The sequence below is a fragment of the Patella vulgata genome, chromosome 2 (genome assembly GCF_932274485.2).
Source record: "Patella vulgata chromosome 2, xgPatVulg1.2, whole genome shotgun sequence".
Classification (NCBI taxonomy): Eukaryota; Metazoa; Mollusca; class Gastropoda; family Patellidae; genus Patella; species Patella vulgata.
The window spans coordinates 13,776,716-13,795,504 of NC_065880.2; the positions used below are offsets into that span (position 1 = coordinate 13,776,716).

The following is an 18,789-nucleotide window of genomic DNA, read 5'->3' on the forward strand; positions in this document are numbered from 1 at the left end:
TTATGCCAATAAGAAATCTAATTTATATCACATTCACAAGCTTTTCCGAATACATAATTATATCTCGGGAACAGAAAGTACTAGGATGCTCCAAATCAACAACGTTCATCCATTTTGAGAAGGTAACTCCAGAACATCATTTCCTTTCTGTTTGCTAAATTAATTTAACACATCAGAGACTCATAACTGCACCTTTTTTGTAAGAAGAACTCTTAACTTTTTCAGTTTCTTATATATATATTTCATTTCCTCATATCCATGTAGTACTGTAAGAATTCTGATAATGAACACAAGTTCAATGTTTGTGTTTTTAAAATGTCCATATTATCATTATGATTTTATAATAAATATATTAAAAAAAATAAGGGATTACCTTAAATAAACATGCACAATAAAAGTCATGAGGCAAAATGTTGCAGAAACAGCACAACCAATATATGAAGCAAAATTCATCAGGTGAGGTCTCTTATCTCCTTTATCCCACTAGAAATAAACCAAACAATAACAAAAAAAAGGGATGTGCCCGATTTTGAAATGGGATTGATAAGTGATATCAGGTGTTCTAGAAATAGTAAAATATGCATGATTTATTGCAACATAAGATAGAATTAGAATAATAGTTATTATAAATGGGGGTTGGATGGCCGAATGGTTAGCATGTACGCGTTGTATCATAATGTCTGTCATTGAGCAAATGGCGTGGTTTTGATCCCAGTTGTATGTGACAAGGAGTAGGGTCGCCTATCCAACCTCGTGGGTTTTCTCCGGGTCCTCCGGTCTCCTCTTACTGCTAAAGACCCCTATGCACAAGCGAATTATTGAAATAAAATTGAACCATGTGTTAATCCCGAAATGACCTAGTATGTGTTGAGTTATTATAAAACAGTTAATAACTTCTACCTTCAACGATAAATACATTCCACATGCCACTTAATTTTACTAAAAGTCAAAATTGTCTGCATAATGACATTCTCGCAGAACAGTATTTAGTAATAGTACTTACATTAACATCATACATATCTGTTGTTATAGAAAATACACCAGGTATGTGACAAGCACATGTACCAGATTTACCATCAAAATATAACAATCTACATCCTAACTTGGACCAATACCATTCATTAGATCTATAATAAACCATCATATAATATTTACATCTTCAGTTGGATGGCCGAATGGTTAGCACCTGCGCGCTGTATCATAAGGTCTGTCAAGGAGTAAGGTCGCCTATCCAACCTTCTGGGTTTTCTCCGGTTTCCTCCCACTGCTAAAGACCCCTACGCGCAAACTAATTATTGAAATACAATTGAACCATATGTTAGTCCCGAAGTGACCTAATTTGTGTCAAGTGGACCTTAAGCCCCATTTCTCTCTCTCTCTCTCTCTCTCTCTTAAGTTGGAAGTAGCATATATTTTTTATAGATATTTTATTGTCATCAAAAATGTACGAGCCCTGATTGTGCAGCGTAGTGAATGCCCAAGTCTGCCCAAGGATCTATTGACAGTTCTTTGATATCTTTATCTCAATGGTGAATATGTGTGTCTTGTGATTTTCTAGAGTTTGTCTTTCTTTGTTTTGTGAGATATGGTCCACCTTTACTTTACTAATCAACAAATAAATTAATTTTTACCTTTGTTTGTGAACAACTCGAACACATTCAGGATTTGATATATTAAATGTCTGGAAGAAACCAATATGTGTATCATAAAATCGAACTATATCATAGAAATTTATTTATAAAGAATGGTAAATCTTGATACATCATTTTAGTGTTATAGGAATCACTTGCACATTACAATATGGTGAAAAATGGATCCCTAATACGAATATCGGTCCAAAAATGGTTCAATTTCGTTAAGTATAAATTCATAAAGATATCAGGAATCAAAATTTCATTGATCTATGCTGTTCGCTAGGTAATAAGACCGCCGCCATTTTGTTATCTGCGAAAATTTACGGCAATACTATATACCAGAAAACACAGGAAAACACCAGAAAACAACTGGAAAGCACTGGAAAACACCGGAAAACAACCGGAAAACACCAGTTTATACTGAATACCGAAACACCGGAAAAACACTAAATACCGGAAAACACACTAAATACCGGAAAATACTCTAAATAGGTAACCCGGAGACTGGCACCCTAAATAGGTAACCGGGAGCCTGGTCCTCTGTGTGCCTGGGTTAGGGTTAGTTTCCGGTTTATAGTATAGCCCTTCTCCGGGTTACCTATTTAGGGTGGTTTTCGGTATTTAGTGTGTTTTCCGGTATTTAGTGTTTTTCCGGTATTCATTATAATGTGGTGTTTTACGGTAGTTTTCCGGTGTTTTCCGGTTGTTTTCCGGTGCTTTCCGGTATATAGTATAGATCAAAATTTATTGGTAGACCTGTTTTAAATCCGTTTGAATCCAAAAAGGACATTATCTTACATTGGATTTTGTTAATTAAATGTTCAATAATCTGGGTACATATTAGCGTGGATTAAACTGTTAAAAATTTGATATTTTAGCAAAATGACACATCATTACTTAAATTGGTAAAAGTCCTGATCTTTAAGATACAGACATGTTCCCACCTCTCATTAGAATATTCAATTTCTAATTCTAAAAATTTGGAAATTCTATACCACTATAATACTCAACAAAAGTGTAAATTAAACATGAAACAGAACAGGCAACTGATAAAAAAATTAGTAATACATTCCTTCTATAGTAGATCAACAAAAACCAAAAAATTTTGTTTCTTGACATGCTTATTTTATCAAACTATTAATTTGGGTTCATCAATAGAACAATAAAGGTAGATAAATATTTCATGACAGTCTAGTCATAGGCGTACGGGGAAATTTTTGACTGGGGGGGCGGTGGTGGTTGGTGCCCAAAAAATGTAGTTAGGTTCTTAGTATGTTACATAATAATAATAATATCTCTTTTGCGATGAATAAGTTCTTAATTTCTAAATCATCAATAAAAGAGAACTAAATTTTATTTACTTGTAATATACACAACTAAAAACAGTTGTTTATGTAACTGTAACTTGTGGTTTACTGTACTCCAAACAATAGAGGGTACGAGTCTTAAGATTTCAATTTAACTGCCTAACTATAGACACTCTGAATTTAAATTCGCTGTTGGACACATTCAAGAACACAATATTCTTTTATACAACTTTTACAAAGTACAATTGTGTGCCCAAATTTTTCCAGCATTTGGTGCCCAAAATGGGGGGGCGGCAGCCCCCCCAGCTCGTACGCCTATGAGTCTAGTTATACTTACATCTATTATAGGTAGATCTACTAAAATAGGTGAGGATAAATTGTTCACAGCAAAATCTCCAATATGTAAATATACAGCCATTATAGGTGTATTAACAAGATCTTCTTCTTTACGTCTACAATATAGATATTATTATTATTATCGACAGTTTATAATGTGACCTTAATCCTGTGTATAAATCTAAAGTCAATCAGATATTAACTTTAGCCTCTAGAGCGTCCACAAGCAATTGTGGATGGCGGACGGACCAAGGGCAATATAGGACCACATTTCCTTGTGGGCGTATAAAAATGGTTGGCACAATTATCTTAATCTGACTATAATATACTTACCCTTTCCAAACCTTATTTGGTACATTCTGTGCCAGTTTTCTGTACCGGAAACTGGACACTCCAATAAAAACTGTTAAAAGAAATAAATGTAAAAAAATTCCCAAAGTTAAGAAAAGTTCACCTCACCATCAGTTTTGCTCTATTTTTTCTTCTAAAAAAGCTTTAGCTAAGTTTCAAATAATTTAAATGCATCAAAACTTGACATATAACTTTAATTCTAAAAAATTATGCCACAAACATTCTGATGAGATTATAACTATATCAATAGATTTTGAAAATTCTAGGAATGGCTGATTAAGAAATTAAAGTGACATCAAATGTCATTTTTCAATCTGTAATTCCTGATAAAATTTTTAGGTGAATTTCAATGAAGTTGTGTACCTGAGTGTTATTAATGTGCCTGGAGGTCGGGTGTTCGATCCCTGCATTGGACGAGAAAGTTCATCCGGATTTTCCGACATGGTTTCCCCTTGTCAGTGGTGCAGAACAGGTGGCCTGACAAGGACAGCTGTCTAGTCCTTCGGATGAGTCGAAAAACCGAGGTCCCGTGTATACATTGGAATGCACGTAAAAGATCCTTTGGCAGTTGGAATTCGATATAAGAGTAGGCGATAGTGCCGCTGCCCGGGCAAAATTTCCCTCATAGCACACTGTATGGCGTATGCCCGTCTTCATTAGCCCAGTATAGGAGCAGAACAGTAGGACGTTAAACCCCATTTCATTTCATTTCATTTCGTGTTGCAATTTCAATAAAGTTGTGTAGCCTACCTGGGAGTTCAGATGCATTCTGTGACATTAAAACACCACGTCTTATCCTCAAGAAACCGTTATTCTTATCTAATTTGTAATGTTTCTGATCTTCTGGACTTGGAAAAGATGATCCATAAAACTCTTCTATCCAATAAGTTTCTATTTTAAACTCTATAATTAAAATTTTACAATAATGACATTTTTTTTTGCTTTACTTCAGGAAATTTTAAATTGCTTATTGATGAACAGGACCCTGTTTCTTGAAATCTTAACTAAAGATAAAATCCAATTTTAGTAGTTACCGGTACTTCAATTTTGATTGGCTAAGCACTAAAATCAATTTAATATTATCCAATCAAATTACTAAAATTTGGATTTTATCTTAGTTACAATTTTGTGAAACAGGTCCCAGGAATTTACTTAAATGTTTATTGGTAGTTTTTTTTTATTGTCACCTAACATAAGACCACACGCATAAGCCATCAAATTATGTCTTAGTTTTCTGATATTATCTTAAAATTCTGGATATCATGTGCGTTATGATATGTTGTCGTATGACATGCAAGATAAAAAATTAGAAAAAGTCCATAAAAATATTATAAAATATGTTTTAGGAAAGTTGAAATACAGGTTTGACAACCTACAGAATGAGAGATGATAATTTAGCTAACCTATATTTTCTTTAAAAACCGTGATGACAGCATCTTTATAGCTGACAAGTCCATCTATTACATGATATACAAGACTACGGGATATTACGTCTGCAAACAAATGCATAACCACTAGAAGGTTATCTCCCTCTACTCCAGCAGGTTGAGTAGCATTCCATCCTGCATCATTTTTTGAACTCAAAAGATTATCTATAATGGTGCCCAGGATCTAAACACAAAAGGTTATATATTTATCATGAAATAAGACATAAAAATATATTCCATACCTATGGATTAATACCTATGCATCTCACTTTAAATAAAAAAAAAAAAATAAACGTTTGTGAAAATACACTACGCTAATGAAGTAGATGCTTGGTTTTCAACAATAGGATAGGTCTGAGGTTATGTTTCAAAACTATTTACATATATTTTCTTGAAAAGTGTGATATATATATATAAGATCTCTTAAGATGAAGTAATATCATTTTAGTCTTAAAATTAATAAAATTAATGTTGAGGTTATCTTGTGTGATATTTTGATTAATGGAGAATTAAAAGTGAAATATCTCTAACCTGACTGAAAGTTTTGGTTTGTTCAAATGTAGGATAAACTTCTTTGGCACTAGCAAACTTGATACCACCATCTTGCCATGTAATTGTTTTTGGTGCTACACCCTGTGGAAATTAAAAGATCAGTTAATATTAAAATTATTAATAGACTTGAATATAATAAAAATAATGAAAATATTTCCTACTTCGAAAATATAAAGTGAAAACAGTTTTCTTTTTTTAAGTACACGCCAATGTGTTTAAGTGACCTTGTATTGGTTTTTTGTCCCATCCAAACAAATCGATGCTGTTCTTTGCCAAACCCTACGCCGCTGACAAGGGTAAGAGTTATTAAACCTACCTGTGTTTTGACCATGATTTGTAATAAATCTATAACAGTTGCTATATCTATAGGATTGGTATAACTATTATTCTCTGTATGATTTAACAGTTCATCAGCTAATTGTAGTATCATAATCTCATTCATATCATCTTGACCAATACTTCGAAACTAGAAAAATAAATTATTATTGTATATAGATAAATTAAAGATGCATTAAGTGAGATTAGATAAAGAGCTGGCAGTTCTCACTATAATAGTTAAAAACTAGATAATGTAAAGGGAATTAGCTGAAAATTACAGTCAAATTGATCCACTATGAACTGAGATTTTAGCGATCAAATTTTGGGTCTAGCCTCGATCATCATTACTAAAGTCGGTACGATAAAAAACATAGTCTCTATTATCCATTTTTTGATTTAATTATCAATGAGCATTAAGCAGCAGATGGGATTCTAATCCAGAAAATATCGCAGGCTAGCGATGACATTGAGAGTTGATTATGGTCTGGATAAGTTAATTAACGTCTAATTAATAATTTAGATAACATTTCAGCTCTTGCATAATGTATGTTTAATTAATATGTTCAATCTGCTTTATATGGTAATTATTTAAGTAATCTTCAAGCAAAATCATAGATCACAACTTGCGAAGTCCCATCACAGAAGCAAAATTGTCAGTTCCAGCTGTAATAGTCTAAATATAAAAAGGGAGATAATTTGTCAATTTTAACAGGATATTTCCTAATGATCAATCCCACGAAGTTTAAAACAAAGTGACCAACTTGAAGGTTTGAGACATGGGAGAAATCAAACTGGGACTAGTTTGAGGTGCTAGTTTTCGCAACTATCTGAATATATAATTAAGAAGAATGAATTGAATTAAGTGAAGGGCTGTTATAGATTCATGGATAATTGAGATCTTATGGATATAAAGCAATAACAAGTGGATGAAAACTGTAAACTCCAACATATTCACTAGCTAATATTGACTGGTTTCATGGACAGACAGGGGTGACAACAATATACATCCACATTAAATGTGGCATATAAAAAGTATGGCATGTAATTGTATGACTTTCAAAATGTAAATGTTGGGATTTTTCTCACTGCAAACATGGAATAAATTTGTTAATAGAGTAGTCAACAGAAAATTGGAAAAAAGATGACCCTGACTGGAAACACATCCTCCTGAATGCAAAACTACTTCTAGGCATATGATACCCTTTAAATTAAAAGTGTCTTAGGGAAATGATCACCATATGAGATAAAACAGAGAGAGAGAGAAATGGGGTTTAAAGTCCACTCGATACAAACTGGGTCATTTCGAGACTAACATATGGTTCAATTTTATTTCAATAATTCGCTTGCGTGTAGGGGTCTGTGGCGGTGGGAGGAATTTGAAGGACCCAGAGAAAACCCATGCGGTTGGACAGGCTTGTCACAAAAAACCACGGAATTGAAATAACGCCAGTTGATTCAATACAGCGTGCATCTGAATACAAACAAAATGGCCACCCCTTTCAATTAGGATATAGGCTTTAAAGTTTTAAGATCCACATGTAAATTTACCTTATTCTTGATCTCTAACAAGCGATCTGATATACAGCCATCAATTAATGGTTCCGCCCATATTCCATCATTAGCATTCTCTCTTAATTTACACACCCTTACAGCATGACCTATCAATGTTAACAATATAAGTATTAATATTTTATATTAAACTAAACACATCTAAGGTCCTAGATTATTTAACTATAGGAATTCACGGTGACTAAGTGGGTAAGACGCTGGCTCGCTAGCCTGGAGGTCGGGTGTTCGATCCCTGCATCGGCCGAGAAAATTCACCCAGATTTTCCGGCGTGGTTCTCCCCTGTCAGTGATGCAGGACTGAGGGCCTGACAAGGACAGCTGTCTAGTCATTCGGATAGGATGAAAAACCGAGGCCCTGTGTACACATTGGCGTGCACATAAAAGAGCCCTTGACAGTTTGAATTCGATATAAGAGTACGCCGTAGTGCTGCTGTCCTGGCAAAATTTCCGTCATAGTACATAGTACACTATATGGCGTATGCCCGTCTTCATTAGCCCAGTTCGGAACAGAACAGTAGGACATTAAACCCCATTTCATTTCATTTATTTAACTATATATTTATTCAATTCAGATTTGAGCAATAATTATGAGATGTTTGCCAGTGTGGTGCTATTTAAAAACCTCCTTTTTAAAATCTGTATTACAGAGTTTTCCTTCTTTTTACTTATCAACCATGTTCAATATTTCTAAAATGAAATTTGTCAGAGCAGTAGCATATTAGATGAGGTTTGTTTAACAATGTCAACTACCTTAATCCTTTCATTATGCCACATCAATATGATTTATTGTTTTTAGGAACAGAGAGAGAGAGAGAGAGAGAGAGAGAGAGATGGGGTTTAAGTCCACTGGACACAAACTAGGTCACATATGGTTCAATTTTATTTCAATAAATCGCTTGCATGTAGGGGTCTTTAGCAGTGGGAGGAAACCGGAGGACCCGGAGAAAATCCACGAGGTTGGACAGGGATTCGAAACCATGCCAGCTGACTCAATGACAGACCTTATGATACAGCGTGCACGCACTAACCATTCGTGCATCCACCACCACCCCTTTTAGGACAAAGACCTGAGACCCCAAATTAATGGTACCCATTTCATTACTTATTTGTCATCAATGCAATTAAACATGTCTCCAAAATAAATAAGCAACCAAATAGATGGTCTTCTTCGATTTTCGGGTTTAGGTCTATGTTTTCATACACATTGTCTTACCTGTAAGAAAAAAAAACTTTCCCCCCCCCCTCGCCCATCTTTCATTGGTGCTAGAGAACTAGGAATATAGATATATGATCTTCAATACATGACCAATATACATGTATATGACCAATCGGCCAACCCTCAAATCATATAACCAAGATGCGAGTAAAAACAAAAAAGAGCACAGTTTTAATGGAAAGAAAACTTGAACCCTTCAATACCGGTTGAGTTATCACCCTGTCTTGGACAGTCAACACTAATATTCATTTCAGCTTTTGTTCTATTCCATTTAATGTTTTCTTTGATTTCTTCATTACATTGTGCACCTGTTTTAAATAAATTAAGCAGTAAAGATAATTTGAGTTTATAAACATAGGTTTAAAAGAATCTGCCCAAATCATCTTAGGTGCAACTTAATTAAAAGTTAGTGGATTTTTGTTTTTAAGCAACATGCACTAAAACTGAATCAAGAATATTTTTCTTCACATAAAAGTTTTAACTGTCTTTTATTTTTATGCCCCTGAGGCTTGATATATACAAACATAAGAGGCCCTCAAAATTTATTTTGCTCTGAAACATAAAAATTCTCTTGGTGGCCATGTAGACATCTTCATTTCATTGAGAGAGGCAACCTATATCAATTCCAAAATGATGTATGAATTATTACAGCGCTGACAACAATATAGAACCACATTATAGGCATATAAGAAGAACAATGTATTGTAAATGTAAGTGTATAAGAGGAACAATGTATTGTAAATGTAAGTGTATAAAAGAGGAACAATGTATTGTAAATGTAAGTGTATAAGAGGAACAATGTATTGTAAATGTAAGGGTATAGAAGAACAATGTATTGTAAATGTAAATGTATAAGAAGAACAATGTATTGTAATGGAAGGGTATAAGAGAAACAATGTATGTAAATGTAAGTGTAGAAGAGGAACAATATATTGTAAATGTAAGTGTATATAAGAGGAACAATGTATTGTAAATGTAAGTGTATAAGAAGAACAATGTATTGTAAATGTAAGGGTATAAGAGGAACAATGTATTGTAAATGTAAGGGTATAAGAGGAACAATGTATTATAAATGGTATAATAAGCACAAACCTATCAGATCACTACAGAACGTATCACAAGAAATAGCAGCAGTTTTCTCTGTAAAACACTGATCAGCTGAATAGATAAATTATAGAAATACTATTATAAACCCAAACAGAACATATATATATCTAATTAGTTTATTCTACAATTTATCATTTGAAGAAGTTAAACCTGTGATGAATAGTATTCATCTAATCTGATATTTTAATCATGTGAAGAAGAAAGTGGAAATCGGTTTTTACTTTGGTGTTTATAAAGGTGTGAAAAACAAAGCATTGTTAATAAATTCTTTAAAAATTAGATCGACTTATTAGATTAAAAGGTATTCTTAAAAAACTCACTAAAAATTCCAGATGGCCATCTAATCTTCATTGCCCCTCGTGTACCACTTCGAAATTCTACCCACTGAACAGCATTTCCACAGTACATAAAATTACAAGATTTAGTTATATTTCTAACTTCCTCTTTCTCCATAGCATAGTTCCAGATGTTGAGATGAGAGAGATCTCCATCCAAGGCAGTTGCTATTTCAAATGGTTGTGACTGGCCTAAAACAACTTGACCACCAGACGGTATAGGCTTCAATGTCCGATTTAGATATCCACTCTGACGTTGATCACCATTGATGTAGAAAACCCATCTGCCATCTATTGTAATAATCAATAATCATAACAGTAGTAATAATTCTAAAAAAAAATTTGGGGGGGGGGGGAAGAGAGAGAGAGAGAGAGAGAAAGAGAGAGAGAGTAATTCATTTCCTGACTCACATATATGGACATATATGGTACAATTTTATTTCAATATTTTGCTTGCACATAGGGTTCTTCAGCAGTGGGAGGTAACCAGAGGACCTGAAAAAAACAGGCAACCCTACTCCTTGTCACATACAAGTGTGGGATCAAACCTATGCCATTTGACTCAATGACATACCTTAATTAAAACAAAGGAAGAATAATTTTTCCAAAATGCATTAAACACAAACCAAACCCCAAAACTATCTTTTTTATTCCAAGCACCCATCTCACAAACATTAAATAATACTTATTTGTAAAAGAATAAATAAAATTGTTAAAAACTATTGACATATAATGTCTTGATTTGGTCATTGGTATTTTAGAAGAAAACATCCTGTCTGGCAGGATGAAGGCACAACATTTATCATATCTCATTTAATAATTTATAAACCTATAACCGTAAATCTCTTTGATCTGTGGGGAATAACTTGCGGTCTAGGGGCGGCTTTGGATATCTACATGGGAATTTTGGGTTATTCTTCTGAAAGTTTTTCTTTAAACCTGTTACAGGTTTTTCTTCCAAGGTAGGTTTTTTTTTCCATAAGAAAACATTAAATATGGTTTTTCTTACGAGAATTCTGGGATATTCTCATTTTACGTACATGTAAACATAGACGGTTTATAAGCAAGATAAAGTCCTCGACTTCAGTTATGCTGGGGAAGAAAGACTTCAGAAAAAACCCTCAAAAGAAAAACCTGTTGGGCTCGTTTTTTCTTTTCTGCGGTTATTTTCTTCAGTCTTTCTTTCTCCAGCATAACCAAGGTCGAGGGCCTTTATCCTACACATAAGAACTCTTTGCAGTTAAATCAGGGGTGGACTGGGTAACTCAGATCCCTTGGACCAACTGATTTCATTGGATCCCCATCAGGGTGAAGAATACGTGACATGATCTATCTATCAGTAACAGATAACAATCCAACATTCACCAAAATTACCTGAATATCCACATCTAACTATACACAACTACAACATATATATTTAATACATTTTGTCATTTGAAGGAATTTTATTTTTCCAATTGGAGCTGATTTAATTTGTGGGTTTTTTTTATGTAGACCATATATGTATAGGTCGGCTTGTTGCTCGACCAAAAAGTATTAATTATAAATTCCCCTACATAATTTGATATTATCGACTATGTGCAATGGGGTATTCAGCTAGGTTCAGTTTCACAAAGCACATGTAAGCCACATCAAATAACACAACTCTGCTTTCGTAAATTTACATATGTTTTGTGAAATGAGCCCCTGTAAGTTCCCATGTAGCCCTCTGGTAAGACAGCACTCACCACTGTAGGTTATGAAGTTGTAAAGTATGTGTAGTCTTATAATGTGATCAACTGACAAAGGAACATTCGATCAAGTCTTGAACCATTCACAATCCAATCTCCTCACCTACCTCATTCCAACACCTCTAGATAAAGTTAGAAAAATATATATAGAATTTCTTACCTGTAGACGTCCAAGTCCATGTGACATGGTACCATTGATGTGGTATTAGTTTAATATTTGTATCTTTCATTCGGTTAAAAACTTCAAACCGTAAAGTTGGTCCACTCATCATACGAACTAAGTTTTCCGTACTATGAGAATAGGATAAGATGGTTCCAGGGAGAACAGGATTGCTGACATTAATCCAGAAAGATATGGTAAAATCTTTTAATTTAGGAAAAGCTTTATTCAACAGCAAGGTATATCTTGGTGGATCAACTGCTTTGAATTCGAACCTTGAGTCAATAGCAGATGCTGAAATAATTTAAAGCATAAAATACTGTAAAGCATGAAGTTAATGAGGTTGATATAAATGAGCAACAAAATTAATGCAACCTGCCATATCTTTTTTTCTATAATTACAACTGACTTTTTAAAAATAAAAATGAACATGTTATTAGTAATACATTAGTTTAATTGCATTATATAAGTACGCTGTATTATCCATCACAATGATTAAGTCTATCAATTTAATTAGTCTATCAACTTGGTTAGTCTATCAGCTTGGTTAGTCTGTTGTTTGTTGGGTATTTTACACTGTACCCAGGTATCATTTAATTACATTAGATAAGCACGCTGTTTTAACATCTATTTTCCACCACAATGATTAAAGAGAGAGATAGAAATGGGGTTTAACATCCACTCGACTCAAACTTGGTAATTCTTGGGACTAACACATGGTTCAATTTTATTTCAATAATTCGCTTGCGTGTAGGGGTCTTTGACAGTGAGAGGAAACCAAAGGACCCAGAGAAAACCCACAAGGTTGGACAGGCGACCCTACTCCTTGTCACGTACAACCGGGGGATCGAAACCATGCCAGTTGATACAATAACAGACCTTATGATACAGCCGCACGTGCTAGTCATTCGGCCATCCAAGCCTCCCACAATGATTAAGTACATCAACTTAAATAGTCTATCGCTTTAATTTGTCTATCAACTTGGTTAGTCTATCAACTTGGTTAGTCTGTTGTTTGTTGGGTATTTCAAACTGTAACCTGGGCATCATTTAATCTTGTGTATCTAGCACTAATTTCTTTCACATTAGTTTAATATCAAATCATTGTTTAAAAATTCATAAAAATCATTTAAAATTATCTAATTTGTACTTGTGTCCAGTTTAAAGCTGACTGATTAATTTTGATAATGAGTATCCAATTTACAAGTACCGGTATTTAATTTCCTGTTCAAAAATTAGTCATTATACATCAATAATCAATTGGGTTGTTTGTCTTTTAACAGTGATAGAGAAATTAATTATTACATACACCGTAATTAAACAAAGATTTGATATTGAATGAATGTGAAAGAAATTAGTGCTAAATACACAAGATTAAATGATACCCAGGTTACAGTGTTATATGAGGACATTTCTGATTACTTGTTGAAGTACCCTGGCTTTTAACACACTTTTTCTTGCTTTCATTAATTTCCTGTTTAACGATTACATATATTTGATTAGCTATGGGAAATTGATTTTGATTTGAAAAATGAATTACATTTAACTAAAAAATAAGCACTAGCTTATTAAAAAAAATTTAATTCTATTTTGAGAAATATTTAAATGCATCTTGAAACATTGATTGATGAAATCAATAAAGATAGTGCAGTGCTATTTATTTATATTTAAACCTTTCTAAACAAATTAAAATGTATTAATATCTGGTCTAAGTTAACTATTTCTATATAAACTAAAAAATAACCAACAATCTAAAGATCTCTTTATCGTGTTTAGCTCAGACGACTATGACGTACTTAATTCTTTGGTTTATATTTTGTACATACATGTACTCTCTTTAAAATGTATATATACATGTATATTTCTTCCACTTTTTATGTATTATTTATCCACTTTTCATATATTTTTCATCCACTTTTTATGTATTTTTCATGCATAAAATGTATAATTTACATTCTGCCCGAAAAGGGTGTTTTATGTAATAAATAACACTACAAGTCATATGACTCTTATTGGCTTATTAATCAAATCATATTTTTGTATAAATTACTTATTACTCTCCAAAATGCATACTAAGCATACTAAGATTTCGTTGCTCATTTTTCTCAGTAGTAACTTTTTTCTGTCGGTGAGGTATTTGACAGAAATTTTACCATGTTTGACAGAAAGTTCATATAAATACAAAAATTTGATAAATTTCTTATTGGTAGTCTTAAAATAGCAAAATTGTGATTTGTAATCTATGGTGTGCAGACTACATTAATACAAAAAAAAATTATTGCATATTAATGTTACTTACACATGCACATATAGGTATTCCAGTGAAATCCTGGTCCACATTCACATCCATAGCCATCTGGGTGATCAATACATTTAGGATCAGTATAATATGTGGAATGACATTTATACGGTGGACTTAAACCTGAGAAAACAAGGATTGTATGGGTTATAAAGAAGAGATAAACAAGAGTGAGCGTACCTCAATTAGCTTCGTTATATAATTAAATTCACCTGTTATCATCTTGAATTTCAGGAAACCTGTCTTAAAGTATCTATCAGGTAGAAAAACTTAGACAGAACTGATGAGTTATTTTGATTAAACATGTTTTAAATACAGATAGATTCACACTTTGTACAACAGATAAACACATTAATGATTTCTAATTTAGCACTGAAAGAAAGCAAGATCTAATGCACAAAATTATTGTTGGAAAGCGAAGACAGTAATGTAGCTGCCCTGGCAAAATTATCTTCTGAATTGAACAGCAATCTAATGATGAAGAGAGAGAGAGAGAGAGAGAGATGGGGTTTAACATCCACTCGACACAAACTAGGTCATTTCGGAACTAACATATGGTTCAATTTTATTTCAATAATTGGCTTGCGTGTAGGGGTCGTCTTTAACAGTGGGAGGAAACCGGAGGACTCGGAGAAAAACCATGAGGTTGGACAGGCAACCCTACTCCTTGTCACATACAACTGGGGAATAGAACCACACCATTTGACTCAATAACAGACCTAATGATACAGCACACACACGCTAACCATTCGGCCATCTAATCCCCTGTAAAAAGATATCATAACTACCTATTAGATTATGAGTAGGCATGGTCTCGAATAACAATATATCAACTTCCAAAATCATCATATCACTAATTTATTCATTACAATTTTAACCTGTTATGAGGCACCCATGTAAGTTGTGAATATAGTATATTTTCTGTATATTGTATACAGTGTATTCTATCTTTGCTTCATCGACAGGCCTGCATTAACCAATAAGCTAAATAAGCACATGCTTAGGGCATAATGGGTGGTCGTTGGGAGGGGGGTGAACCACCTGCTTTGTTAGAGGACAAATTTAAAATATAAAAATTAATAAAGAACTTTTAATGAGCTTTTTATTGTTTTTCTCCTTCCTTACTGTTGCCTTCTTTGTCTCAATTAATTTTGACGAGTATAAAACGTTATTTTGAAAAATACAAAATTTATCTTATGGTTTATTATTGTTAATAGCCTCTATTGGTCTTAAACCAGTCCTGTTCATCAAACAATTATCCTGCTGTGTTATTTCCCATACTAGGATAATATCAATTTAGTAAATGTGATACTATAAACCTTGTAGTATGAAGATATTAGCTTGTATTAACACCTACAATTGATATCTTAACACACTTGACATTTATATACAAAAATCTCAATATATAAAAATGGTGTTTAATGTCCTACTGTTCTTCTCCGGCTGGGCTAATGAAGACAGGCATGATTCTAGTAAAAATGAAATGAAATTGTGGTTTAACGTCCTACTGTTCTGCTCTGATTGGGCTAATGAAGAAGGGCATACGCCAGGCAACATGCTATGAGGGAAATTTTGCCCGGACCACGGCGTTATAGCTAACTCTTATATCGAATTCCAAGGGATCTCTTACATGCATGCGACCTCCATTTTTTATACCATCCAAACGACTAGACAGTTGTCCTTGTCAGGTCCTCCATCCAGCACCACTGACAAGGGGAAACCACACCCGAAAATCCCGATGAATTTTCTTGGCCAATTTCGGGAGCAAACTTGCCACCTCCAGGCTCACGAAGCCAGCATCTTACTCACTTAGCCACCGTGGCTCCCTGACATGATTCTGATACATGTATATATAAATGAATGAACTGGGGTTTAACATCCCACTTTTCTCCCCCAAACCAGCTAATCAAGATATTGGTTAAACATATTGATTAATCTAACACCCAGTAGCGGATCCAAGTAGGGGACCCTCGGGACACTTCTCACCCTCACACATACGCCACGCTTAAAGAATATATGTTTGTTGGGGTGATGTAGCTGTTGAAATGTTGATGCGTGCCACCTATCACCACTGACACCCCAATTTTTCCAAATTTTCTCGGAGGACCCCAGGGTTGCCCCCGCCCCCTTACCCTTTTTTCATACGTTCTTCACTGCTAACACCTAATAGTTCCAATTCCCTGGGGTAATGATAAAGACTCTAAAAGAAAATATCTCCATAAAAAATAAAAAATTCTTACCCAGTACAGAATCAGTTACACAGCCTATCATACATACAACAAATATAATTTGAAACATTTTTTCTATCTGGTCATTTCACACTGGCAATCTCATACAAACTCAACAACATTTTCTCTGCAAAAAAATACACATAAAAGAGCTGTAAAATAAAATGCTACCATGATATTGCTGCAATTTGGGGGTAGGAGAAGGTATTCATTATTTTAACGAATCATTACAAATTAAAAACCTTATTTTTAAGATGCATTAAGTAAGATTTGGATAAAGAGCTGAATTTCTTTAAGTAACTGAACAGTAACACACTAACTATTTATGGAATAATAATTACTGGTTTATTAACATGCAACGTTTCGACGATGATACTCTCATATTTATCAAGCAAATGTAACTACTTAGGGTTTGTCATCAACGCTTTGATCAGTGCTTGTTATATATAATGTCTATATTTATGGCTTCTTTTTACTGTATATAAATACTAAATGTTTTACATATATGTTATCATTTGCTTGATAAAGTCGAGAGTATCATCGTTATATAACGTTGCATGTTAATAAACAAGTAATTGTTATTCCATAAATAGTGTTAGTGTGAAAAAGTTGAATGAAAAAATGGATATATTGAACATTTTATTCAAATTACTTGTTCTGGGCCATGTTATGACTGTCTAAGGATGAAGTGTAGATTGTTTATTATTGTGTAGATTGTTTATTATTGTAGAGAGAGAGAGAGAGAGAGAGAGAGAGAGAGAGAGATGGGGTTTAACATACACCAGACATAAACTTGGTCCTTTCGGGACTAACATATGGTTCAATTTTATTTCCATAATTCTCTTGCACATAGGGGTCCTTGTCACGTACAACCGGGGAATCGAAACCACGTCAGTTGACTCAATGACAGACTATATGATACACCGCGCACGTGCTAACCATTCGGCCATCCACCCCCCTATTATCGTAGCAACATAATAAGTCACGATTATCCATTTTATCATTAAACTTTTAAATCTTGATGGTGTTTTAATCTATTTAAATCTCAGTCATCGAATGGTCTATATAGCTAGTGAGTGGATTATATGCTTGTCATGTGAATAAATGTCTAAATAATAGTTTATATAACATTTGAAGCCAAAATAAAGAACTGCAAATAAGTAGATTTAGCTCTTACATAATGCATCTTTAACAAAAAAAACACATATCGAGTAGCAAAGAGTTCATATAAATTATGGAATAAGTGCTGTTAAGTTTAATGTGAAATATAGATCCACCATTTCAATATTTGGATAAGCCCAATAGGTTCTAATGTTGAGTGTCCATAGCCTTTTTATAAGTCGATAGAATACACCATTGATGTCATACATGTAAAGCTCTCGGGCAATCGTTACAAATACAATTCTAAGCTGATAATATCATGTATCAAAATTATGCACCTCGCGTTGCTTAAAAATACTGCAATAGCTTACCAACGTATAACATGGCTCAGACTTGGGGTCGAAATAGATTCACTATGTAGAACTGTGTGTTTACAGTGTAAATTTAACACGTCTTACATATCTGGAACCGTTGAGGCAGACTTGGTCATTAATAATTTATAGGATTCCATCTAATGTGCCTGTATTTATGTGACACTGATTACTTACCTTTATGTATAGCGAGGACGGAGACCAGACGTCGTACGATGAGACTAATGCTACGAACGTAAAATTAAAACATCTCTGGTGACATTTGGTGACTTTTCTTCGCCTATTTCTATAATGGTGCCATATACAATCGATCCACATTCACCAATACATAGATTCTGGTCAGGATTCTTCAGTAAATGCGCATGTTTCTACAGACGATCGATCGCATCCATTTATTCGCTGGGGTACATAACTGTCTAAGTCGGTACCGCTTCATCATAGAAACGTCAAGGCGGGAAACCGTGAGCAGTAGCGTGATTAAGTGTGTTTCGTTGGTGAGCCTGAATGTGGGTAGCAGGGAGGAGGGCGGGGACGGCATTTGTGGCAAGGTTTGGGGCCTAAGTTGTGAGATTTGTCACCGTAAGAGTTCCACAAGATGTTGGATTTTTTTTTTTTAAAAAAAGGCATACGTTCGAGATTGAGCAAGGGGGAGGGGAGAGGGTACGTCTACCGAAATATAGGAAAAAGAATTTTCGGCCGGATAGAAGGCGCCCAACTCATTTTGTTTTTCTTTGACAGTTTAATTATG

At 34.1% G+C, this 18,789-nt stretch overlaps 1 protein-coding gene across 1 annotated transcript in view; it reads right to left on the bottom strand.

Annotated features, from left to right (window-relative positions):
• The window catches only part of LOC126809739 (cadherin EGF LAG seven-pass G-type receptor 1), a 31,568-nt gene extending 13,075 nt beyond the window's left edge, over window positions 1-18,493 (bottom strand). The window contains exons 1-17 of the mRNA XM_050534488.2: window positions 18,219-18,493; window positions 16,582-16,696; window positions 14,342-14,464; window positions 12,043-12,336; window positions 10,138-10,443; window positions 9,803-9,868; window positions 8,914-9,018; window positions 7,474-7,583; window positions 5,924-6,073; window positions 5,587-5,688; window positions 5,032-5,239; window positions 4,379-4,531; window positions 3,611-3,680; window positions 3,279-3,393; window positions 1,632-1,681; window positions 1,004-1,127; window positions 374-483 (exon numbers count right to left, since the gene is read on the bottom strand). Of these exons, the coding sequence (XP_050390445.2) occupies window positions 374-483; window positions 1,004-1,127; window positions 1,632-1,681; window positions 3,279-3,393; window positions 3,611-3,680; window positions 4,379-4,531; window positions 5,032-5,239; window positions 5,587-5,688; window positions 5,924-6,073; window positions 7,474-7,583; window positions 8,914-9,018; window positions 9,803-9,868; window positions 10,138-10,443; window positions 12,043-12,336; window positions 14,342-14,464; window positions 16,582-16,639 (2,144 nt within the window). The 5' untranslated portion in view covers window positions 16,640-16,696; window positions 18,219-18,493. The remainder of the gene's footprint in view (window positions 1-373; window positions 484-1,003; window positions 1,128-1,631; window positions 1,682-3,278; window positions 3,394-3,610; window positions 3,681-4,378; window positions 4,532-5,031; window positions 5,240-5,586; window positions 5,689-5,923; window positions 6,074-7,473; window positions 7,584-8,913; window positions 9,019-9,802; window positions 9,869-10,137; window positions 10,444-12,042; window positions 12,337-14,341; window positions 14,465-16,581; window positions 16,697-18,218) is intronic.
• Window positions 18,494-18,789: the final 296 nt, after the last annotated feature.